Source organism: Manis javanica, chromosome 4, assembly GCF_040802235.1.
Source record: "Manis javanica isolate MJ-LG chromosome 4, MJ_LKY, whole genome shotgun sequence".
NCBI classification, from domain to species: Eukaryota; Metazoa; Chordata; class Mammalia; order Pholidota; family Manidae; genus Manis; species Manis javanica.
In genome coordinates, this window is record NC_133159.1 from 142910496 (window position 1) to 142937648 (window position 27153).

A 27153-nucleotide genomic window follows, 5' to 3' on the forward strand; every position below is an offset into this window, starting at 1 on the left:
AATCAGTTTCAACAGTTATATGCTTAACATTTATTCACTATGTGCTCTGAGGTCAGATATTCCTCTTTGAATCCCTAACAGGCTGGCACACAGTAGGTGTTCTCTAAATGTCTGAGAAATAGACATCTTCCAAGGCAATGATAACAGTGCACATTTACTGAATACTCACGGGTACCAAGCAGGGTCCTGAGAGCTTTGTTTTTCAGGATAACTCCTGGAAAAAGTATTTCACAAGTTCCAGGTGTTTCTCCAGCCACTGCTGGGGATGAGTGCATGTCACCAGCATCCAGCACCCAGTGTGCTTTCCACCTAGAAGGACACCTTTCAGGTTTCTGACTTAGCTAGCTCTTTTACAGAGACTTGAGCACCCACAAACCTACAAAAATTAGGATGCTAGGATCCCTGCGAGTACAAGTGGGGTCTTCTCACCATATCTGTAATATGGAGGATGCTGAATAGCACTGGTTGGCTCTTGACACCAATTTCTACCCCTTCTCTGCAGGTGTTGGAAGCCTAGGAACCACATTTCACAGATTCCCTTGACAGCAGGGTTCTGCCAATAAAATGTACTTCTGTGAAATCCGGAGGGTAGAAAGGAGGTGGAAACCATTGTTTCCTCCTCTGCGGCAGCAGATGTACAGGCTGCATGTTGGCCTCCATACTCCCCCACCAGTCACCAACCTTGTGGGTATGGGGCAGCAATGACCTCACCAGTAGTTTCCAGAAGTTTCCTGGGTCTGAATGGCACCAGCAACTGTGAATCTGTGGAAAGCAGCTACAGCAAAGTAAACTGAAAGCTAGTGGGTGCAGTACTCCTGCCCCTAACTTCTACCACCACTAGCCCCTCCAATAATGAGCAACAATTTCTTGTTTTTTTTTTTCTTGAAATATCTACAGTGGTTTCTGTTTTCCCATCTATGGTAGCTGTAAACTATGTCTGCAAATTCTTTAACTCTTCTTTCTTCAAAAAGTTTGAATGTGAGCTGGATTTAGTGACTGACTTCTAACCATTCATATTATGTGACAGAAGTGATGCTATAAGCTTTCTGAGGCTAGGTCATAAAAAGGATAATTTCCATCTGGCTCCCTCTCTGGATTGCTCACTCTGGAGGAGGTCAGCCATCACGGAGCATGGGGTCCCCAGCCCCGTATGGGAGGACTGAGGCTCCCTCCAAAAAGGGAGCTGTGTAAGTGAGCAGCAAACCACCTCGGAAGTGGACTTCCACTCTGTCAGGCCTTCAGATCTGCAGCCCTGGCAGAGATCTTGAGTCCCTTGTGAAAGACCCAGAACCAGACATACCCAAACTACTCCTGAATTCTTGGCTCACATAAATTGTGAGGAATAAATGTTTATTGTTATATTAAGCCACTGTTTTGGTGTAATCTGTTGCATAGCACCAGATAATCAATACACTGTGTGATGCGGGGGTTGAGCCGGATAGACATGAGACTCTCTGAGCGGCTGTAGTAATGAATGATGCCCACAGGTGGCTGGGGACTTTGGCTGTAGACTCTAGCTCTTCTCTACCATAGTATTTGCCATGCCAACAACCCATAGACTTTCCTGGGCACAACATTCCTTGATCTCCTATTATGTAAAGAGGACAGTAGTACCAAATGTGCAAATATAAAGTATGGTTTTATTGTTTCTTGGGGAAACTTACAAAGAGAATGGTAACAGGGGATTGGGCCAGACTTAGCTGGCCCAGGTGCCCATTGGCTAGGGGTCTTGTAGGGAGGGAGCCTGCCTGGAATATACCATGTTTATTGGATGGCAAGGCAGGGAACATCTATACCACCAACAGTGGAAACTGTAACGTGAAAGAAATGATCTCATTAGAAAGATGAAGTCTATTTTTCCATTGAGGTGGTTGGTACCTGCTGAGCTGCTGAAAGGGGAAAGGAAATGAATCTCCAGGACTATCCAACTGGCTTCACCTCCTAGATTCCTGACACTTCACTGATCCCCTTTCCTAGATGATGCATGAACCTTATCATCATCTAGAATATTCATTCTTTCACTCTCTGAACATAAGCTCTTGTCCTTCCAGTTCTCACTCAAGTAGATCCACTGTCCCAAGTTCTTCACCTGCATCAAAACCTATCTGGTGCCCCATTTTCTCCTAGTTCCTACTTATCTAACCCCCCAAGTGGCCTCTCTACTTCTAGACCACCATCAAATTATTCCTCCTACAACTCAAGATGGATCATGTCTCTTCTCTGCCTAAAACATCAGTAGTTCTCGCTTTGTAGTTCTTATTTGCTAATAAGAATTGTGTAAATTTGAGGTAGTGTTATATAAAAAACATATTATCTAATCCTCACTTTATGCACCCACTATGAAATAAGGCAACTCTCCCAGAATAGGAACCTGGAGCTGTCGGCAATCCCGGCCCACACGTTGGGAAGCCCAGCGGTACCAGACTCTCTATTCTTGGTTTTCTTCAGCCACCTGTCATGGAGCATGGGGACCCCAGGCCCGTATGGGAGGACTGAGGCTCCCTCCAAAAAGGGAGCTGTGTAAGTGAGCAGCAAACTACCTCACAGAGGAAAACACTTGTCACTCAGTAAGAAGCTTGGGAGCGGTAGCTTGGTCAGGCACCAAGGGAGCAGGGGTCTCTCGCCCAGCATCAGCAAACTAATAAACCAGATAAGGAATGACAGGCTATTCACTTTGCTTGGAACATCACCTCACCAGTTCCCAGGTACTGACGATATTGGGGAAACAAGGGAGGGAAACCTCATTTGTCCTTCTTTGCCCTCATTACCTCTGTGGAAGGAATGGCTGCTGCCAGGGATTCTGGTCTCAGCCCTGCTTTTCATGCCTATGGCACTTGTTATTTGCATATAAGTGTTTAACAATTTATACTTTAATTCCTTACCAGATGGCTAGGATTAGATATGAGTTCATACACTTCAAAGAGAGAAAATTACGTATTTTATTGAGAAGCCAATATTAGAAGGATTGTAGGTGGCCTGGGGCAGGCTGGGGCTCCCTCTGTGCTGGTATCTTGCGCTTCGCTCCCTTCCCTTTGTCACCCGAACCTGAAGTCACATTCTTCTGTATTACGACTTCACTGAGTTCCCTGAGACAAGAAGAATAATGCCAAATCTTTTACTCTTAAAAGGAATAATAAAACTTTTTGTTATTACCTCATTTTAGATAAGAATTTTAAGTTGTCCCTAATCTTTTACCCTCCATCCTTCTCAAGTAGCTTCTGTGCCAGGTTTTTCTCACATGAGGGACTGACGGTTCTGTACATATTCCTGAGCCAAAGCCGCCTTCTCCAGCAAAAGCCCTTCTAAAAAAATAGAAAGGAGGTATTAATTCCATACATCCCCTGCTTTCTCCAGCACAGTACTTGATCCTCCTCAAATTTCCCTGATTCTTACGCTATGTGATGAAACTATGTGATGAAAACATTAAAACTCTTCTGGAGGACTTTAAGAAGATATGAATACATGACCCGAGATACCATATTCCTAAATTGTTGTAAAGATATAAGTGCTCCCCAAATTTACCTACTAATAAAAAGCAATCTTATTCAAATCCCATGATACTTCTTAAATTAAAATCTAGCCAGCTAATATTTTTCTGGAAAACATTAGAAAATATGAAGGAAAAGCTATGAAATGTATGAAGAAGATCAAAGGGCAGGAGCTCACTCTATTAGACATCAAAATAAGTTATTAAGCATCTGGAATTAAATAGTGTGTTAACAGTACAAGAAAAGATAACTGGATCAACAGAACAGAGTCCAGTCACAGATAGTATTTTTTTTTTTTGAGAGGGCATCTCTCATATGTATTGATGAAATGGTTGTTAACAACAATAAAATTCTGTATAGGGGACTCAATGCACAATCATTAATCAACCCCAAGCCTAATTCTCAACAGTCTCCGATCTTCTGAAGCATAACGAACAAGTTCTTACATGGTGAACAAGTTCTTACATACTAAGTAAGTTCTTACATGGTGAATAGTGCAAGGGCAGTCATCACAGAAATTTTCAGTTATGATCACGCATCATGAACTCACAGATAGTATTTTTTATCAGTGAAGAAGAAATTAACCATTCAGTATAGGATTTTAAAACAATTGGATCTTCATGTGGGAGAAAAAGTTAGATTCTCTGCCTCAACCTCACTAAACAGCAAATAAAACACATTCTAGATGGATTAAAAAATGCAACAACACATGTTAACCAGAAGAAAATATCAGACAGTTTTTATACCGTCACGTGGCAGAGGCCTTCCTGCAAATCCACGCTAGCTGGGCCCTGCGGAGGGACTGCCGGCGGGGCTGGCACGCCTCCTGATCTTGTCATTGTCCTTCTCTGCCCTGGATTGTTTGTCTTCCTCTAGATTTAGAAAACTTTTACACTAAATATATTAATCCTCTGAGTGGCTTTCATTTAATTTCAATGTTTCAAATATTTCTCAGGGTTTTTATCTTCAATGAGGAAAACAACAGTGGATGAAGGAGCACAGACTTTGCAGTTGAGCACCACAGGGTTTTACCTTCGTTTGGGGCCTCAAGTTGATCTCCCTCATCTGTGAAAGAGAGATGGTAATATCATCCTCCCAGGAGTGTGGGAATTAAATCAGAAAATATATGGTGAATTTGGTCTGAAGTTTGACATAAATCAGTACTAAGTCTACTGATGGTGTCACAGGCAAGGTGACCAAATCTATGAAAGGCATCTGCTTCTCATATCAGGCTTAGAAGGCTCTTTCCCACCACAAGATACAAAAATATTGCTTATGGCTTCTATTTTTTTCTAATACTTTCATGGATTCTTCTTTTCTTTTTGTTGAAATATGTTTAATTAAGGTGATAAATAGAGATCTGCTATTCCCTCCCCCCCCCCCCATATAGTTAGGGAGCTGTTCAATGACCATTTATTCATCTTCTTCAACCGATGGGAATATTAAAAGGTGACATTTCAAAAGTCCTAGGAACACACGGGTCAGTCTATTGCTGGACTCCGTATGCTACTTCAGATCATTGTTAGGTGGCATTGTTCCTTACTGTGGAACTGACATTGCCTCCTCTTTCCCCCTTGAACACCATTATTGTCTACCACAGGGAAAACATTGCATGGTCTCTGTCCTCAAAAAGCTTATCATCTAAGTGAGCAGAAGAAACAATGAAACCATATATATACTGACATATATATAAATGCATGGTTAAACTACATGGACATTAAAAGCACTATGGAAGCTTATATAAATTCGAAAATAGCAAAAGGACTTCTGCCACCTGGGGTTCAGTGGTCACTGCCTGGGCAATGGCCAATGACTCCCTTCCCAGAGGCCTTGGCAAGCTGACCCCATTCTAGCTACTAGTCTCCTAGACTCAGAGACTCACCAAGAGAGAACTCACTTGGTGCAATCTCAACTGATTAGTATCACAGCATTGATAAAAAGTCAGAATGCCAGAGTATGACTTGACAATGAGAAATATATATCTGTTCCACAGGTGGACTAGCTGTGTCTACACAATCAGGGGGTTTCTGGTCATCACCAGGGAGAGGCCTCTGTGGCACACTAAAGCGACCTGACCAAGCGACCTGCAGATATACAAGTTTCTCTTTAGCAGTTCATCCATCCAGACAGGTTTTACTCAAGACGGATAGGCCAGGAAGCCATTTGGTCCTTAAATATCTCTACTCTGAAGTTTTGACCTCAAGGCTGTGGTCTTGTTTGCTTTTTATTACCCTAGACTGAATGATTATATTATTCTACAAAAGACAGAAGTGCACTTTAAAATACTTAGTTCACTTAAATGTTTCCATGTTTATAAAAGACATATTTCAACATTGTGTTCTGTTCAATAAAGAAAATTAATTGTTATAACCCTGTAAGAAAAACTATGTCTGCTCTGCTCTACCATGTGTTGACCTTGGTGTTTCTCTCTTGGGGAGCTGCTGTTTAAAAAATTGCTTATCATATTAACATCGCAGGGGAGAGGAATCCCTCACCATGGCCTCTAAGAAATGGTAGTAAGTCTCACAGAAGGACTAGAACCAGGAGGACTGGAGTGTTTAGGCAAGGGTTCATGGAGAAATATGAACCTGAGTTGGCTTTGAGAGACTCAGGAACTTCTACAGAGTACAAGGGAATTTTAATGGGAAAAGGAACAGACAAAAGTAGGAATGGGCATGTGACTGGGCATCCTGGGGAGCCACTCTGGCTGGAAAGAGGGCTGCCGTGACAGTAGAAAAGGTACATATAGGAAATTAAAGTTGGGTTGGTAGGGTAGAGTCAGGATTACCAGCTAATTAAATCACTCTGTTGTCAGCCCTGCCTGTTGGGAAAAGTAACAAACCATTCTGTTATTGAACAGAAGGCAGGCAGGCAAGCCAGCTCCAGAAGGACCGTCAATATCAAGTGCTTTAGAAACCCTGACATGGGCTTTAGCTGCAGTGATCTGACTGAACCTATTTCTGCAATGCCTTACGTGATGGGGAAGAAAGTTGCAAAGTCAATCAAATGAATCAACAAGATCACACTTTTATCTTTTAGCCGTGTCCTTTCTTCCAGGGTGACTTGTCGCTCATGAAGGTGGAGATCACACATCCCTCATAATTCCAGTCAACAAGGAAAGAAATCAGTGGTAGAAAGAATGACTGATGTCAAATCGACTTAGTTTTGAGTTGAAGATATTTTGCTGTCATGTCGACTCTGGCCTTCTTAAACCTCTCAAAACAGTCTAATGGTTCATTATCTGGTGTCAGTTTCACAGAGATCTCCGGCAAGGGGGGTTTGGTGGGGGGGGGTTCCTTTAAAAGTCTCCGGCATATACTTTGCAGGAAGAGAATAAAGCATATGTCGGTCCTGGTGACTAAAAAGGAATATCAAGTAGTGGGAGAGAGGCTTTGATTTTCAGTTTGTGGATTCTGAATCTAAAGACAGACTCTCCTCTGGAGGCCTGAACTAACTGTCCTTACCTTAATGAGGCAGAAAGCTGTAATCAACACCAGCACTGCTCCTGTCACTGACAATGCCAAGATGACTTTGATTCGATAGCCATGCACCAGAACTTTTGGGAACTGAAAAAATAATCGAAAAAGACTTTTCAAAAACAAAGAGGTGGAAAGGATAAAAGCTCTTTTAAAATCTCATTATTTCAGGTAAGCAGCGTAAATGTTTTCAAGAACATACCAAATCTAATGCTAATGATAAATCAGCATTTTCTTGGTTCATCTTGGGTGTTAGGTCCCGTCCTCGTCTACTCCAGTAATTGTGGCATCATTGTCTGAATGAGCACAGTGGGAGATCACTGTCTTCCCCAAAGGCCCAGGCCAAGACAAGACACAGACTAGGGGCCGCGGTCTTCCTGCCGGGGTGCTTCAATGCCATGTCCCAAACTGACTAACAGGCTGGGGGCCATGTTTTGGGCGTTATCCTCACCTCCTGGAACTCCTGCTCTTCCTGTTCACTCTGGGCTTCTGGACTCTCGTGGATGTAGTTTTCTGTTTCCCTCTGGTCTGTATCCCAGTCTGCCCTGGGCTCCTTTGCTTCTTGCTGCTCGCTGAGAAGCTTCATCAGGAGGCCGGTTTGGAAGATGAGCTTGGCACAGGCTGGTTTCAGGTGGGTCTCCGAGCAGCCCATTTTCAAAGTCCAGAAAACACGAGAAATGAGCTTTCTCCTATCACTGTTGGTGATGAGGGACCGCAGCTGCTCGTTTAGCTGAGCTCCCGGGTGGTCACCTGGAGATGAGCTCCCTGGGAAAGGGACGGCTGTGGATGTGGAGGCTAAGTCAGTGCCCACATTGTTGTGTTCCTAGTGTGTTTCCTTGGTGAGTCTGCCAGTTGGATCCAAAGGAGAAATTAATTCTGGGAAAGGATTTTTCTGAGAAGTCAGTTCTGATGATGAAAAAGCCTCTTGTGAAGGGGAGTCCATGAGGCTCACTGCAGTGAATGGAGGCTTGTTGACAACCATCGGGGTATTGTGTGAACCTTTATTGCTGAACTGTCTACTCATTTTGGCCTTGAGTATTTTGTGACCCGCATGCTGCAAAGATTCAGGAAAGAGGTACTTTTCTCTGAAGTGTGAGGTTGGTTCAGAAGCCTTCATATTTCTCATTCCAGCACTTGCAGCTTCTAAAACAAAAATACTGTCAGCTAGGTCTTTTGATTTTGGTTTAATCTCACGTAGAGATTTTGGAGTATTGGAAGCAGAAGGCCTGCCCATCAAGTACTGGACAGGAGGGACGGCTGCCTCCTGTTCCCTTTGGAATGAAGACTCTGTGTTGAAGGAGCTTCCTGCGGTCTCCCTGGGGGGCTGCTCCACGTGAGGCTGCTCCGGCGCCCTTGGGGATGCCGTCATGAGCCCTTTTTCTTCAGCTGTGCTCTCCACAAGGAGCTGGGCCCTCTGCTTCCTGCTGATGCCAGCCTTCCTCATTTGTCTGAGTTGCCTCTTCCGTATGCCCTTTGGGCCCTTGATGACCACCTTCAAAGGCCCGCGCCTCCTTCCTCTTCCCCAGATTTGGGGTTGAAATCAGGGACTCAGAATTTTGTAACGTAGAGGCATGGCATCTATGATATCTCCCAGAACAGAGATTATTTTCTGTTTATTTTTGTCAGCTGAAATGCTGGATCCAGGTGGAAGAGAAGTATTCTCTGCATTGCTTTGCAAATGCCCCACAGGCTCATCTCCTCCTTGTAGGTTTGAAAGAAGTTGTTTAATGAATTGTAATAATGCTGATTCTGCACCGTCCAGATATTCATCAGAGAAATAAGGTAATATGTAGTTTAGTGCACTAACAACACTTTCCTTGCTAAAGTCTCCTTGCTCACTTTTGAAGGCTGAAAAACTGATTGCATTTAGGTCTGCAGCCGCCTTCTCTGGCTCGATAGTCAGCTCAGGGCTGCTACTCTTCTTCCGGGATTGTAATGCCTTCATGAACGACCCTTCTGGGTTCCCTACAGATGTTTCATCATCTGTCAAAAACAAAAGATTGCTTTTCATCTTACTACGCTGATGGACAGTGACTGAAATGGAGTTGGGGGTGGGCAGAGGGGACTTGATAGTATGGGTGAATGTCAAAACTACAATGTTGCTCATGTGAAACCTTCATAAGATTGTATATCAATGATACCTCAATTTAAAAATGAGGAGAGACTGCTTTTGATAATGAAAGACTGATGAGACAGCTTTTTGTCAGTCTACAGCCATATATCTCAGTCAAATAGATTGGGAATCAGCAAACATTTGAGGTTTGATTAGGAGAAAAATAAACACAAACTTAAACCTATGGTCCACATGAACATAAAGAGGGATATGTCTTTGAAAAGAGCCGCTTCCTGCTAGGAACACTCCATAGTGCAAAATACAGTACTACGTGCAGGATTATTCCCATTTGTCTCCAATGGCCAATTGTCCCGTGCTCAAGAAAAGCCAAGGCTAGAGGACAAATACTCGCCCTTGGCTAGATTCTCTGCAGATCTAACAGTGAGTCCTCACGTTCACATACTCCATCCAGTAGTGCATTAGATGCAAAGGGAGTGTGCAGCTTTCTCTGTCCACCTCTGCAGTGTGTTCCTGTTCTTGGTACCATCACAATGACCACACCACCACCACCCACTGCAAACAAATGCTCTTCTCCATATGCCCTTCTCCACCTACCAACCTATTCCTTTGCTTGATCCCTGCTTCCATATATCCCAGCCCCCATGAGAGAAGGCTCTATATAGGTGGAAAAAACAAAAACTAAAAAACACCATGTCTACCCTGGCTCTTTGCTTAAATTTTAGCAGGGATCTCAGGTGTGGGTTAAGAGAGCTGTCAGGTTGTTATATCCATGTGGGATATTCAATAAATCAAAGGAACAATACCTGAGGTCCTAAAATGCAAAAGTGAAAATAAAATTTTTTTTCAGACACCTGCTTTGCTTTCATTTAATTTCATTTCTAGTATTTCCAGCTTTACGTGGGTAACCATCCAAAGCTTCTGACTACGTGAAGGCCAAGGGCAGCTGCACAAGTTCACTGGCCAGCTGGGTTTATTTTCCAGAAGAATTATAAGTATTTTTGGTGGTGGTGGTGAGGGTCAGAGGAGGAGGTAAGGGTCGTGAGGAAGGAGGAGCATGGGCTTGAAGAGAGCCCCAAACCGAGGCTAGCAGACCTGAGCACTAGGCTACAAAATATAACACTTGGATCTCATTTTTCCTCATCTATAGAATGAAAATGCCTGTTTTGCCTATCTTTAGTGGGAGAAGAGAGTGATATAACTGGCAAAAAAGAATTTTATTTTAAATAAGCAACATTGTATTTATAGAAGAAGCAAAGTATTATTTATGATGTGCCCCAGATCATTTTATGATGTGCCCCAGAGACATGTATTCAAGCTATCTGAGCATGAAAGCACGTTTTGGAAGTCATCACATTAGTGCCAATAAAACCTACCACATAGAAAAATACTTAAAAGCACCTGAGTGTTTTTGGGGATAGAAAAGCTTGAGTTCAGAGCAAATTTAGAGTTGGACAGTCTAAGAACAGAAGAGCCTTCCTTCCCATCCATTAGGAGGGCTGAGCAGCAGCTTCTGGTTATAGAACCAGAAACTCTCAGGTTCCAAAGAAAACTTTCATAAAATAGAACAACTTGTACTCCTCTATAAAAATTGCAAAAAGAAAATAAACAAAAATATATCTATAGTTGTCCTACAAGACAAAGGGCACGTGAGACCTCAGGCATATAAAATCAGTTTGTGAACCGTAATACGTGTATGAGTAAGTTCTCATTCAGGGGTTAAGCACCAGGCACAGAGCACAGTACACATGATATGGCCACTAATGTTCATTCTTTCACCTTCCATTCCTTTCTCTTGTTCCTTTAAGTATGTGGATCACTGTCACTGTTAGCTTAATGTAACTGAGAATCTGACTTTTAGCAAAGGAGTAGTTCTTAGAAATGTAGGGAGTTGAACTCTTAATGAATTAATAAAAATAATGCAATTAACACCATTAGTTTAAAAATTAACAGTTAAAACATAAATAAATCATCGGATAATGGTAACTCACAACAAAATGCGATGTTTGTCAGACATTCACTGTCACAATGCAGCTTGACTGTATTGTAGAAAACCTCAATATTTTTAAATTGGCAGAGGCAGCAGGTCATATGGATAGGTAAAATCCTATAAATTGAAACACAGAGAATTAAATCAGTGGTAAAGGAGTTACTTGACTAGATAGAAGAGGCAGGCCCAGGCCACCCACAGGGCTGTGCAAAAGGAGTTCTTGGAACATATGGCCTGTGAAGTTGGGTAGGGATGAGCTGGCCAACCGCTGTTCTTGAATACTGTAAACAAACAGGAGGACAGAGATGCCTCACAGTAGGGTAAGAATGGAAGTGGGTATCGTAGGCCTAGAATAAAGGTGATAGCGATTAGAACTGGGTGACACTGATCTGTTAGAAATAAATGATATAATGGAGACAACTGAGGAAATTTGAATATCAACTCCATTAGATAACATTATGCATAGGAATTTCATTTCTTCAGTGTGTTTTTAGTATTTTAAGCATATAGGGAAATTATTTGGATACCCAGAGAGGAAGGCATGTAGCTGACAAGAGGCAGATTGACTGGCAGATGCTGTGGGATGTTGACGAAGATGAGGCTAGAGCAATGGCCAGTAGATCTGATGGTGAGGGGAAGACAGTCATTTCTCAGCTGACCTGACAAAAACGGCGAGAGCAGACTGCTAAATGCAGGAGCATTTCCTGTACTAATCTTGTGTAAGGCCATCAGTTAGCCTTAGCATAATACCAAATTTCTGTTAGCTTGTCACATTGGAGGGGGATGGCACAATTAAAGGTGCAGTAAGTTGTGTAATAAATTGTCAGAAAGCCCTACAGAAACATTTTTTGAAACTGCAAAGATATAAAATGAAATTTGACCCTTATCTCACATTATATGTGAAAATGAACTAATAAAAATGGACCACAGATAGACCTAAATTAATTAACCAACAAGTATTCAATTTATTGAAAGAAAACATAAGGGAAAAATCTTTGTGGCTTTGGACTGGCAATGGGTTCCCAGACAAAGATTTCTTAGATAACACAAAAAAGGCACAAACCTATAAGAAAAACTAGAGCTAATCAAAATTCAAAGATTAAAGACTTCTGGTCTTCAGAGATACTTTTAATAGAATGAAGAGAAGCTATAACCTGAGAGAGGATATTTGCTAAACACATTTGAGAGAGAGGACTTTTTACAGAATATATAAAGCACTCTTAAAACTCAACACTAAGATAAATATCCAATTAAAAAATAGATTTGAACAGACATGCCATTAAAGATGTCTGCACATGTATAGACAACGTCATCAGAGATTAGAGATCTATTAGAGAAATGCAAATCAAAACCACAACGAGATACAACCACACACCTCCAAGAAAGGCTGACATTTGTAAAACACTGAATATAACGATCAGGTGAAGATGTGAAACAGTCAACCCTCATGCACTGCTTTCTGGAATGCAAAATGGCGCAGCTATTTTAGAAAACAGCTTAGCAGTTTCTTCAAAAGTTAAATACATACCTAGCATATGATTCAGCAAAAACATGTTCACACAAAGATCTGCGTGTGAATGTTTGTCATAGCTTTTTATAGCCCAAACTAGAAACAACTCCAATGTTCGTTAATTGATGACTGGTATGGAACTCTATTCAGCGATAAAAGGGAGGGACACCTGTGACAACATGGATGACTCGCAAAAAGATTATGCTAAGTAAAAAGAGTCAACACAAAGGTTACATGCGATATGAGTTCATTGAGAAGACCTGTAAAAAGCAAAAACTGCAGGGACAAAAATCAGACTGGTGGTGGCTGGGGGCTTGTGGTGGGAGGAGGGGTTTCCCTGCAAATGGCCATGAGGGGCCTTTTTGAAGTCACACGGGTTCTGCATTTCAAATGGTGGTGGTTACATAATTATACATTTGTTAAAATTTATCAAACTGTACACTTAGAAAGCAAATTTTATTACATAAAAATCATACTTCAATAAGCCTGACTTAATAAAATAATGAAACTTTAAAAAATCAACTAAGTGAAAATAAATACAAGAAAAATAAACTTACAGTTTTTCTAACTTGGGGCTCATCATGACGATGCTCTCAACTGTTTTAAGTGTCACTTGGGTTTTTCCCATGTCTCTGAAGTAAAAAGCACAAACGTTTATGATATGAACCCAAAGACAAAAGCTCTATTCTTAAAAAGATACTTAATGACACATTATTACTTCAGTTTTGGCTTCTCTATCTAGGCAGCTCGTGTTTACCTGCCACAGATGATAATTCCAGAGAGAAATTACTGAAGAAATTTAAATTTATTTGCATCATCAAATTAATGACCTTGGCTCTGAACACTATGATCTTTTTGTCATCGCCCTGCTTCTCGTTCTCACCTGCACCCACCAATCCAGACTTTTTTTTTAAATACACCTTATTCCTCTTTGCTTTCTGGGATAGGTTATATTTCTACATGCATCTGCACATTCCATATCTATGTGCATTCTTCAGCACCACTCTCTTTCTCTTATAGCTTGTCTTGCACATATACATTCTTTCTTAATCCTTTCGTTGGCCAAAACTCTTATTTCAATAACCCAGGTAAAATTAAAATCATTCTTTTTAGCCAAAATGCAAAATACATAATCTCTGATGAAAGTAAAAGAGCAGAAATCATCTGATAAGCCATAAGATTGTTGCAATACTTACAAATATTTTAATGCTCTCAATTTGAAAAAATAAGAATCTTCAACAGTTGTCAGAGGATTATGACTGAGGTTTCTGAAAAAATGCAATGGAATTAAAATTATCTGCATTTCATGAAACATATTCATTTTTTTTTTTGGTATAGGAGTTAAAGGTTATAAGAAAAAATCATTATCTGTCTTTACCTAGAAATCACACTTAAGAGTCTGTAAAGCACTCTTGCTTTGGGAACTACCTACCTAGGTCTCTAGATGATAAAGGGGAGAAGAGAAAGAGGAAAAACACAGAAAAAAGTGGAAAGCAAAGACTTTTCAGATTGAGAATCCCACAAAGTGACAATGCTAGGGGGAAATCCCCTTGCTCTGTACGAAATGGTATTCCTACGTCCTCCATAATCGAAGGTGCTATTCTTTCAGTTCTGGAAATTAAAACAGTTCCACAGTTTAAAGCAAGCAGTGACCCAAAGAGAAAGGGATAAACCTGAGAGGAGGCGGTAAAACCCCTGCTCCCATCATAGCCTTGGCTACACTGAACGCAACCACCTGTTCACTTAGTCTCCTGGATTGTCAGCTCCTTGAAGGCAGGGACCACACTTTACTGTTAGTGTCACTCCTGTGCCTGACATGGTGCCCGGTGTTTACTAGGTATTTAATAAAAGTTTTTTGAATAAATAACATTTTGCTTACATATCAATAAAATGAACAAATTCATTTTTGATGCAAATTTTTATTCCAAAATGTTGAGATTTTCTTCTCCATTCTTTAAAACAAACACAGAGCAAAAAAAAAAAAACAGGAAGGAAAAAATCAGTGCATTTTGCAGAATATTATTATCACAACTAATATCAATTGGGCTGCCAGGCATCTGTGATTAGCTTTTCACATTTAATCGTCACAATAACCTTGTGTGATACATATTATTATTATTATTACCCCATTTTACAAGCAAGGAAACTGAGGAGGTAAAGAGAGGTTATATAACTTGTCCTAATCATCAAGCTAGTACTAAGAAGCAGAGCTGAAATCTGAACTCAGCTCTGGTTCCAAAGCCTGGGTTTAACTTGTATGGGAGAAAGGGATTTAAGACAGCCTTTACTTTAACCTCAATTTTGACAGCACTAAATATGCAAATACCTTTTCGAACTTGATCTACCCATCTGGGAAACCTCTATGAGAATTGCATTTTCTCTTTTTATTCCTTTTCCCTAATCGCCTCCCATGCTTAAATATCTAATTATCCTGTGGTCATTGAGACTTTAGAGATTTAAAACCATGTTGCAGGAGAATCAGTGAAAATGATGGAGTAAGGACATCTGAAAATTTATCCTATAAAAGTAACAACAACAACAACAACAAACTAGCAGAAATGGCCAAACCAGCTTTTTCCAAAGTCTGGATATTTAATCAGTGGGCTTACAGCAATGTGGGGAGAATTTATTCAAGAAAAACATTAATTTCTCTACAAACAGTGAGATCTGTGTTGCTTTAACTTCTCCTAGACCTTTGCTCTCCGTCCAGTGGTTCCTTTGAAAAACAGCCCGAGGTCCTTCAGAGCCTCCTTCCCAAAGACTTGTCTCTATGTTACTGTCTGGTGGTGCCCTGGAGGACCTTCCCTGAAATTCGGCTTGTTTTTGACCTGACTGGGAGCTGCCTAGTGCTATAAGCCTCTCCTCAGAGGGCATTTTTTAAAACAAGTACAGGTAAATGGTTTAATGTGGTAGGTGTGTGAGGCAGTGGACAAAAAACAGCCGAACAAAAAAGCTTAAAAGGACAAGCTGAGGGAGGAGATGTTCATAGAGACTTTGAACGGCTCCAACACATTCCTGGGAAACTGGAAGCCCATGACACATATTCCTAAGAATCTAGAAAAAAACCGTTAGCACTAATCAATGAGGTCAGCAGGGTTGTGGAAGACAAAATCAGTAAGCAAAAATTAGCTGTATTTCTGGACACTAGGCAGTGAACAATCCAGAAATGAAATTGAGAAAACAATTCCAAGTCTAACAGCATCACAAAGAATAAGTCTTAGGAAAAAATTTAGCCAAAGAAACACAAGATTGATTCACTGAAAACTATGAAACCCAGTGATTTGCCTGTGTCTCAGAGAACTCGGCTGTGCCACAGAGCACTCAAGCAAAAGGGAGGAAAACCCCCATTTCTTATTGGATAGTCAGGAAAGAAAGTATATGGAATGAGGCTACAGCAATGTATTTTCTTTATGACTATTTTGCACACAAGAGCTTAACACAAACATCTTTTTCCATTCCTCAAAGGTTCCTACTGCTCACAGATAATGCACATCAGAGGTGAACACAGTTTGAAAGGTATTTTTCTGGGTGACTGGGGAGAGAAGATCCGTGTGGCAAGTTTTCAGAACTCCTTTCATTTAAAAGAAACTGATGGCTGAGGAAGCACCGACACCAGTTTCTCCCTGGAGAACTTTGTGCTAAACCTAGTTCTTTCAGCGCTGTGTTCTAAGAGCAGGAAACAGTTAGGTTCAGAAGTGGAACTGTGAGGCCCACACACCATGGAGAGCGTCACAGTCGTGGATCCCCGTGACAATGCTGGCGTGGGTGTTACATGCTGGAGTGCGGTTGTTGCCTGTGCAAAAGATCAGGAAAGCGGAGCCTGCCATGTATGACTCAGACATGTCTCTTGGCCCCTCTATCTGTACCTTCTTTTCCTCATTGCAAAAAAATGGATCTTAACGCAATTTTTCAGAGCTCATACTGAGCTTACCCGCAGCTAATCAGTAACTGTATCATGTTTTTACACATCATTTTTTTTACACATATTCATCTTCTATTTCACTTACAATGTGTGTAAGAACTGCATTCCATGCCAGGCCTGAAATGTTCCAAAGCTCAGTTCTGTAATTAGATTCCAACCAAGATTTCTACAAAAAAAAATACAAGAAAAAGAAGAAAAATATTATTTCAGAACATTTACCCCTTGGCAGGGATTCTAATCTGTATAGGATGAAACATAACCTCAGTACTTCCTCGTACACTAAAGAAATCTCACTATGGAAGATATTTGTTTTATTTTTAACATTTGCATAAAAAAATGATTGTCTATCAAGTACACTTGTTTTATAAAAAAGATAAAGATGGATTAGTAATTGACATCTAGGTTTTTTTCCTGGTATCAGTGGTATTATTACAGAAAATATGAATAAAATAAAATATATTTGTATGAAAGATTTATACTTTCATGTTTACACATGTATTGCTAGATACAAAGGAATAAGTGCTCAAAACACAGTCGTCTAAGTGATCCTTAATTCTCTAGAAAAGGGTTCCATGACTGCACTGTTGACATCTTGGGCAGGATAATCCTTGTGGGCGCTGTTCTGGGCACTGTAGGCTATTGAGCAGCATCTCCGGCCTCAGCCCCCCAGATGCCAGCAGCATAGCTACAGTTCTGACAACCAAAATGTGTCCCGACACGGCCTAGTGTCTCCTGGGCCCAAAATCACCCTACTTGAGAACCCCTGCTCTAGAATGAGTCACTCAGATTGATATGATCATTCTTATACCAGGGTTTCTTAGACACAAAAAGGATGTGGCCACATAATTTTAGTAGCTCTCCATTTAACATATTTCAATTTTCAAAATGAATAACAAAGAGGTTTACAATTAAGTTTATAAAAATTACAAACAATTAAATTGTACTTGTAACTTACATAAACTGCAGAAAAGGTAGTGATTCGAATGTACATCTTTCAATAGATTGTATTTTATTGCAGGATAAATCTCTAGAAAAATGAAATGGAAAAGGAAACATATTGTCTCAGCTATCAGATATCTAATTAACAGAGATAACTAGTAGAGGTTAGAATAGTCACATTGAATAAGTAGCTCTTATCTAAACTCTACACGTTAGAAATTATGTGAACCTTCCAGAGCCCCTATCCCTGCCCTCACCTAAGTCTCACTTTCATTATCTTCGTAAATTAAATATACAACCATAGATCTTGAGAGATTGTTGAGATAATCCTTTTTGACAGCAGAAGGACTGATTAGATCAACTTTTGTGGTCCCATCAGATTCCATAGTAGGAGCTCAAAAGTTTTTATCTCCACATATAATTTCCAATATTGAACGGAATATTCTCACATTTACAAATCTTTCTGGTTTTATTCTTTCTAGGCCATTTCAACACCAGAAAAAATAAAAGATGTCTTTCACATAATTTGAAAGGAAGTTACTCCTCTAACTAATAATTGCTTTAAACCAATTCAGAATTATACTTTCTATTATTTTAACAGAAGCTCCCTTTGGTTTCCATTGCTTTAATATTCCATGAATTTAACTGCTTCAGTTGCACAGTGGTGGGACAAAAAAAACAGCAACATGGTATTGGATTTTTATTTTAAATCACTCACTCTTGACTGTTACAGGTGACTCTCTTATTTCTATTGGTTCAGGCTTAATCCCTCACTTTTCACCTAGATGCGTATTAACTCTTCTGAAGGGTATGCCTGCCTCTGGTTCACTCCTTTCTAATCTGTCCTGCACAAAGTCACCACATTAACTCTCCATGAGTGGTTCTCAAACACCAGTATCACCTGGGAATTTATCAAAGATGTAAATTCTCAGCCCTACTCGGGACCAACTGAATCAGTAACTGTGGGGTGGGTGCGTGTGCTGTGAGAAGTCCTCCAAGTGATCTTCCAGCAGGCTGAAGTTTGTCCTGGAGTGCTGCCGGGATAACATGACAGCTTGTTACCCTTGGCTTGGCCTTCGAAGCCCCAGAAGGTCTCGCCCTAACACCCGATGTACTCTATAGGACAAGCTATTTTTCCCGTGTGCTGCTTTCTGCCACTCTTCTTTTGCAAACTTATTCTTCCCAAGATGTCTGTCTGACGATACCCAAAAGCCCCTCAAGCTGCTGCCCTAACAGCATTGCTCTTGTAGCATCTTTTTTTCCACCTTGAAGTCTTTTTCCCCACTTTTGTGCTCCCTGAACAATTCATACCTCTCACTGCCCACATCCATTTCCTCTTCTTAATATAGTTATTTTCACATCCATTTCCTCTGAGCATAAACTTCCTTCTTACATACCTGCGCTGTCTACCATTTTTAAAACTGATGCATGGACATAAACTCAAATATTTATAAAATGAATGAAGAGCTGGGGAATAGAAGAGAAGTGATCATTTAAAAAGAAATGGCTTTTCAAATAGCTCCCTCTTCTGCACCTCTGCAGCACTTTGTCATTCAATCAGTGCCTATGCACAGTGATCATAAGACAGTAGGAACCCTGTCTTACCCATCTTTGTGCCTGTAATACGAGGCACAGTGGTTGTCATATTCTTTTTTGGCTTTTTTATCGATTGGCGTTTTTTTAAAGTAATAAGAATACTTATGAGAATGAAATACTTAGCTTACAAAATATTTTGTAAAAGAACTAGAGGGGCCTAATCCACTGAGCAGTTATTTCATTTGTGTTTGCAAGGTTTGGAGCCCAGATGGCAGAGGTACGTAAGATCAATACAAAAGTGTCCCTTATGGCTTGGAAGGTTTGAAAACTGAAGGGACTATTTTTATTGTCATGTAAGGCCCTTTACATTCGATTCCCTAAAGCTTCTATTTTGCAAGAAGAATCTGTTTGCAAAAGATCATCACTAATTAGCGTAATAAGGATGACATACACAGTTCTGCATGCTAAAGACAAAGAATAAACATTGAGCTTTTATAGCAACATAGTATCTGCTTCCTTCTAAACAAAAAGAAGTACTATGCGGGCATTACTTCCTTGACAATGAGACTGGTGCCAATTAGTTGGTAATTAGAGAAGTTAGGGCCATTTCTGATATGTTTATTTAGTGTCAATGTAAACATTTCCAACTATAGCAGTTAATCACCAATTCAAACATCTGTTTTTAATATTGGTACAACAATCCCTGCTTTGAAATACTGAACACCAGTCTCTTCTCTTGGTAGCTATGTTCTTGATAATGTTGTTTACATAATTCATCTGCCTAAGTACTTATTGATGTTAATTTAGATTAAATTAGAAAAATATTCTGGGTTAATGGCATTCAACTTAATGTGAGTGTTCTATATTTTCTTGTTTTTGAAGTGACAATATGAGGTTCACTTTAATTCCTCTCATCTCACTAAACCAATTTTTACGAATCTTTTATGTGAAGGCCCGAAAGTAAATATTGTAGGCTTTTCAGGCTACATAGAGTCTCTGCTGCATATTTTTCTTTTCCTTTTATACCCCTTGAAAAATGCAGAATTCACTCTTAAGGGCTGTATAAAAATGGACCATGTGCTGGATTTGATCCATAGGCTATAAACTGTTAATATAAACAGAGGGCATAGGAACACTTACATAACAAGGCTCCTATGGGTGTCTATAATCACTCATACCTTATTACAACTTTTCCTCAGTAACTGAATGGTTTGTCTATCTGTATCTTGTCCGCATAGTTAAAAAATTGAAAACATATAGGAGGTGAGGTATTTAATGTTAGAGAGTGGCTACTGCCCTCCCTGCACAGACGTACAGAATTATAAATTTTTAATGTTGGGAAAAATTATATAGCTTGTCTAATTTAAACCCCTCATGTTATAAGATAATATAACTAAAAGCTCATAAATAAATGTGAGTAACTAACTTACAAATACTGGAGGGATAGCAGGCCTTCAAATGAGTCCTTATGTAATTCACTCAACTGATTGTCACTGAGAATTCTGAAAAATGGAAAGGTTACTTCTGAATCAAAATGCAAAAGAATTACAATGATTTACTGTACAGGACTAATTTCTACATGTGGGGGAGACCTGGATAATGATAATGGTACCACCTAAACAACCTAATTCTTATTTAATTTAGGGATGGTGATCTCTTCTCTGTTTTCATTCACATCTTTCATGTCCTCCTCTGTGTCCCTCTCCCTCCATCACACACACACACAACTATCCACTCCACACACCAAAATGTGTATTTAATACCTACTCTCTCGATCCCCATGTCTCGTTCAGAACCCAACTGTGGGTGACACCATTGTTAGCACAACTGTCATTTCCTCCCGCTCTCTTTGCCTGAACCTTATTACGGGAGCCCCACAAAGAACTATGTCAAGGCTGCAAGTGAAGCTGTTCAATCCCCCCTGCCATTAAAAATATTGTTTCGGGGAACTAAAAAGTGCATTAAGATACACATAAGAAAAATGTCCCATTTAATACAGCAGCAGACTCACAGACTCTGAGAAGGGACTAGCGGTTACTAAAGGGGAGGTGTGGGGAAGGGTGGGTGTGGAGGGATGGAGAAGGGGATTGAGGGGTACTATGATTGGTACACGTGTGGGGGGGTCACAGGGAAGACAGTGTAGCACACAGAAGACAGGTAGTGACTCTGGCATCTTACTACACTGATGGACAGTGACTTCAATGGGGTATGGGGGGACTTGATAATATGAGTGGATGTAGTAAACAATGTCTGTTATGTGAAGTCTTCATGAGAGTGTATATGAATGATGCATTAATAAAAAAAGTTAAAATGTCCATGTTAATAACTATAAAGCAAATACCCATGTAACACCATTCATGTCAAGAACATTGCCAGTATCCCAGAAGCCCACAGTGTGACCCTTTCCCATCACAAACTGATCTCTGACCCACTAGAGGTAACCATAGTCCTGACTTTGTAACTTGTCTCCTTGCTTTTGGAATGTGGTCTTACCTTTGATGTGTCAGCCATAAACAACATAGTGCAGTATTGCCTCTTCCTGAACTTAGTATGTAAATGGAATCATATTATATATGTATTATTTTCTACACTGCTTCTTTCTTTAAACCTTGCCTTGCAAATTCATTCTATCATCACATGCAGCTTAGGTTGATTCACTTTAATGCCTAGTGTTACATGCTCGGCTACATGTGGCTACTGAGTACTTGAAAGTGGCTAGTGTGACTGAGAAGCTGAATTTTAATTTAATTTTAACTATTTTAAAGATTATATTAGAAACTGATATTTGGTGCAGTTATTGGAAAACATTTCCGTATTCTGCAATAACTCGGGCATATGATACTATTTTTCCAACTGTAAATTTTATGAAATCTAAAGATAGATCAAGTAACTTTGACAAAAATTCTTGTAAATAAACTGAGATTTTACAGAGTTAGTATGGAAAAAAGAATATAAATGCATAAGTTTCATACCATTTGCAGGTCAAAATTATATTACTTTGGATATTTTAAAGAGAAAAAAGTGCAGACTATCTTAATGTATATAATGATTACATGTTGAAATAATATTCTGGACATGAGGTTTAAATAAAATGCTTCACATTACATCTGTTTCTTTTTACTTTTATTTTTTAAGTGGCTAACAGGAAATTTAAGATTACTTATGTGCCTTGCATTATGTTTCTAAAGAATAATATTCCATTGTATAACTATGCTAGATTTTATTCACTCTACTGTTGGTGGATATCAAGATTTTTCTAGCTTTTGTTACTACAAGCAATGCTGCTTTAAACTTTCTTATACTTCTATTTTAATATGCATTTGCCTGAGTTTCCCTAGGATCCAGCAGGGGTACAAAACTGTTCTCCTAAGAAGTTGTGCTATTTCAAATTGGCAAATGGGAAAGTGCCAAGTCTCTATGCCTCCAACCACAAGCTAAATCCCTAAGAATGATGGAAAAGACATGATTTAAAAATCCACAACCTTACCTCAAAGTGTGGGAGCAGCTCCACACATGCTTCCCTACCAGAAATGGCCTGGAATTACCCACAGGGTGACGAGCTGAAATGCCTGCTGCAGCAGAAGGGGCAGCACGTGGCCTCAAATCCTTCCTCCTCAGGCCAGAGAGCAAAGGGTGTTTTCCTCCAGGTAGGAGCATCGGTGCTCAACGGGCCAGGGGCCCAGAACCTGGGGAAAGGGTGTGCGCTCTGTCTAGCCACCAGAAGCCACCTCCCACCTCCTCTGACTTTCAGGGACTCCTTTAGGAATAACAAGCCCCAGCAGCTCAAGTCACCTCTGTCCGAGAGCCAGGAAACACAGGCAGGAGAATCTCAACTCAAAGATGAAGTGCACTCTGGAATGACCAATTGACAAAGAAAGCCAGCTCCATTATGGAAAGAAAACAAAAGCAAATGAGCTGATAGCCAATGAACCAGAGCGAAGAGAGGAAGCACGAGAGGACTTCAGAATGGCAGAACTGATATCCTGAGTCAGAGAGTGCGTCCGTGAAAAAGAATCAACTCAGGATTACATGAATGAAAAGTGTCATTATTAATAATAATAAAAACCCTCAATATATGCACCTTTGAAGAATAAATTAGAAAACAGAGATCCTGCCAATGATTTCTCCAGAATCCAGAATGAAGGGAATGGGAATAATTCACAGACAAGCCTGACATCTGAGTTTGCCCACAAATGTTCACACCTTTGCTTCACCTAGTGCCACAGGAAAGACACATGCCTGGCAGGATGGTTCGCACCCATTTCTTCACACCTGATGAGCAGGAGAGTATACAGCCAGTGTCTCCCAGAGTGGAGCAAGGGAGTGATAAGAGATACACCACAGAAGAAAGTCTTTAAGAAGCAAATTTCTCTTCCCTGGGAATCACCTTCCTGGGAAGTAATAGTAACAGTTTTACCTCCTTCAAGCACCTTGGGGATCTGAGAACATGCTATGTGGCCTTGTGAACTATTTCCACCAAGTTCTGCTTATAAAACATTCTGCTTTCCCTCACAGGGTCTGTTAGTCACATATTGATATTAATTCCACCTCATAGATTAATAGCTTACAACAATTAAATTACTACCACCTGGAAACTCTGCATCTGAAATCAAGGGCATCTCTGTTATATGGTGGTTCACATTACACAGAATATAGTCACGTACATTTAAAAAGATCCCAAGACAAAAAACTTTAATTCCCACAAAGAACTCCTGGAGCCCTGAGAATGCCTCAAAGACCCTAACCTCACCTAGAAATTCACCACATTACAAAGAACAGCAGCAGTGGCCAGAATGTGTGAAGGGGAAAATGGTCACCAGGTGATGCTGTGACTGTCCTTCCATCTCTGTCAGGCAATGGTTTCCTATTTCCATGGGAATGACCCAAAGAGGAAAAAAACAGATCAATATGTCCAACACTGTTTATCGTAACCCTTTTTATAACAGCAGACAGTTGAAAAAACTCTGCCTCCCCCCATTTCACATAACAAAACTGTATGTGTACACTGTTGATGACATGCAAAAAGGTCATAGGAAATGATGGTATATGAAAAAAATCAGGACAAATATGAAACTTGTATACTAATTCTTACTTCAAAAATTATAAATACAAGGTTTCAATAGGGACAGAGAAGAGATGGAGGTGGAAACTCAGCTGTTTATGGCAGTGTCTTCTGATTGGCTGATGCCCTTGTCAGACTGTTTGGTTCAAGGGAGAATATCACGGTAAGACAGGGAGTAACTAAAGAGTATGTGTTTTAAATTTATGGGATTTGTTTTGGTGAAGTTTTTGGGTGACAATGTAGTAATTTTTTTTAAATAACCCTAATAAATTCAACCTTAAAGGAAAGTTTAGACTGAGAATGAGTGTCATCGAAAAATTACCCCAAAAAGGAGCTTCACATAGCAACAATCTGTAATAAAACATATTGATCTGGAGAACTCCAAATATTTTTTGACTAAAGCAAAAATATGTAGGACTATAGGGAATCAGAGTTAAAGGGGGATCTAAAATTTTCTTACACAATGAAAACATCAAAACCAGGTATGAACTAACATTAGAGAAACATTCATGTTTAACTTCTGATCACACTTTCTTTCACTAAAGCAATCTTCTGAATTTTGCAATATTCATTCTTGACTCTACATTACTGGCAATTATCCTTCTCCCCACCTCTGTAACTTCTAGGAAATTGACAGGGCACAGAGTGGGTTTTTTTTCGGCTTACCTATACATACATGCCAACAGTAGGCCATTCTGGAATTGATTTACTCGCCTTCCCCTGCTTGCTTTCTCTCCAAAGCACTCATCATTACTTGAAATTATACCTATCTATTATAGTTAATATATTTTTTATATTACATATTTGTAAATCCCTTCAGAACTGGTATATTTGGTCTTTTTGTTCTTGGGCTTGTATCCCTGGTACATAAAACAGTTCCTGGCACATAGTAGATGCTCTGTAAATATTTGTGAAATGAATTCAAAGTGACAGGTATTGATTTTCAGATATACTACCTTTATTTTTAAAAAATCATCCCTTTATCATCATGTGCATAAATACAACTTTACAGGAAAAAGAAATATCTTTTCATCTGCATTTGTGACTCAATCTTTTGAGACAAGAACCTTCTGAGAATTTCATAAAAGCTATGAACCCTTTTCCTAGAAAACTTCACTTTCTTGAATATGTGCAAAAGCGCACATGCAATTTCCATTTGTTTATCATCCCTTTAGGGCACAGGTCTGTGAACAGAATGGCTTGGATGCAGGGTACGAACCTGAATGGGAAATCATGTCTGTCTCTACTTTCAAAAGCCTCTAAAATGGCATTTCCTTTCATCATGAATGTAGGCAGCAAACCACAACAGAGTAGCAGTATAGCTCATCTGACCCCCAGTAGAAATCAGATATGTTCATATCATGTCTTTGTTGCAGACCTCTCAAAATTCCTTTATTCTCATCACTACCTTCACCTTATAATAAATGCCACTACATCTAATAATTACCATTATTATAAATACCACTACATATTGTTATTTACTGTAAGAAAGGCAGATTTATTACTATATCACTAGTAACTATTCTTTAAGAGTATTTCAGTGTAATTGGTTTTCTTTGTTTTCATATGTATTTTAACCTATTATACCTTTAAAAACATCTCTTATTAGGTAGGCTTCTGTTGATTGCCAAATAGATTTACGGAACATAAAAAGTTAAGAGATCCTACCCTGGGGACCATTGACTCCAAGTTAGGATCCCCTCTACCTTACCAAGTATAAATCTCATACTGAGTTGGAAATCTTGTAATCTTACTGGACTCATGTTATATTGTATAAACTCTACAACACATGCGATTTAAAAATTAATGTTTAAACATCAGTTTATTTTTTGAAAACATAATATATATTTATATGGCTGAAACTTCCAAAGGTATAATGTACACAATCCAAAACGTTTTTCCTACCCCTGCCGCTCAGCCTACCCTCACGCTCGACTCTCTACTCCGCAGTGGGAACTGCTGTTATTTATCTCTTGTGTCAAGTTACTTTCATTTTTCTTAGAAGTCTGGGAAATAAAATCTCCATGTCATATACTATTATGGGAAAGATAAACTATATATATAGTATTTAAGAAATTCATAAATTAAAAAAAACAACTGTCTGGTTCCACCATTTTTTTCCTTACAAATAAGATATCCAACTAAGGGGGGTCTATTTTAGGGTGGTCATAATCCCTATTTTTAGATTACTATGACTGTCATGTCTTTTAATATTAATTCACAGGTCGTTTGACTTGTCCAAGTTGAATGAATGATTAATGATAGAATAGTCTTGAAAAATGCCAGTTAATTACTTTAAACATAAATATTTTTTCCAAAATCACTTGTTTCTAAACTGACTTAAAGAAAAACAAAAAAAATTACAACAAAAAAAGGAGAAAGCACAGACAATTCTGAGAATACAAATGTTGGTAGGCATTTATTTAAATCCCAAGTAATCAGAAAAATTCAAGTTCAGATGGGGTCCCTCTTATTCACCCATCACGCACCAGCCAAAAAAATACCCAGTGGCAGAGGGTGTAGGAAAACAAAGCTGTCATGGCCTGTTGATTAGAGTATAAATTGCACAACCATTTTGAGAGCAATTCAGATTTTCTACCTACACAGTCTTAATCTCAACAATTCCCCTTCTAGATATCTCTTTAACAGAGATACTTGCTCATCTTGACAATGATGCAAGTACAAGGATATTCATTGGAGTGATGCACGTGACAAGAATACAATATAATCTAAGCATCCAGCAATACAGGAAGAATTAACTGATAAATCTATACCATAAAATATGCAGGACTTAAAATAAAGGGGTAGCCGTCTATATAGTGGGAAGAAATCTAAATCTTATCAAAGAGTGAAAGCATTCAGTCATAGGATGTTACTCTTCATGTAGAAAAGGTAAGAAAATCACACAACAAACCTATTTTTTATCTGTAATACATAGACAAATGCATGGAAAAAGATCTGGAAGGATATATACTAAATTCAGAGTAGTGGTTACCTCAGGGGTGGGAGATTAGGGCACACGGAGGGTTTTCACTGTTCCTGTTATTTCATTTTTCTATATCGAGAACTTGATCATATGTTCCTTGCATAGTAGAAAGTAAGCTTGACTTAATAGAGAACCCACCAAATTTAATTTTTAAAATAAACAGAATTCCAATC

The 27153-nt window shown here is 39.5% G+C and overlaps 1 protein-coding gene across 1 annotated transcript in view; it reads right to left on the reverse strand.

Annotated features, from left to right (window-relative positions):
• Positions 1–2700: 2700 nt before the first annotated feature.
• Positions 2701–27153, reverse strand: part of LOC140848618 (leucine-rich repeat-containing protein 37A2-like) — a 43835-nt gene continuing 19382 nt past the window's right edge. The window contains exons 4-15 of the mRNA XM_073232884.1: positions 20363–20434; positions 17413–17484; positions 16543–16623; positions 13732–13803; positions 13093–13167; positions 11027–11142; positions 8652–8947; positions 7833–8456; positions 7416–7787; positions 6953–7054; positions 3196–3302; positions 2701–3086 (exon numbers count right to left, since the gene is read on the reverse strand). Of these exons, the coding sequence (XP_073088985.1) occupies positions 2957–3086; positions 3196–3302; positions 6953–7054; positions 7416–7787; positions 7833–8456; positions 8652–8947; positions 11027–11142; positions 13093–13167; positions 13732–13803; positions 16543–16623; positions 17413–17484; positions 20363–20434 (2119 nt within the window). The 3' untranslated portion in view covers positions 2701–2956. The remainder of the gene's footprint in view (positions 3087–3195; positions 3303–6952; positions 7055–7415; positions 7788–7832; positions 8457–8651; positions 8948–11026; positions 11143–13092; positions 13168–13731; positions 13804–16542; positions 16624–17412; positions 17485–20362; positions 20435–27153) is intronic.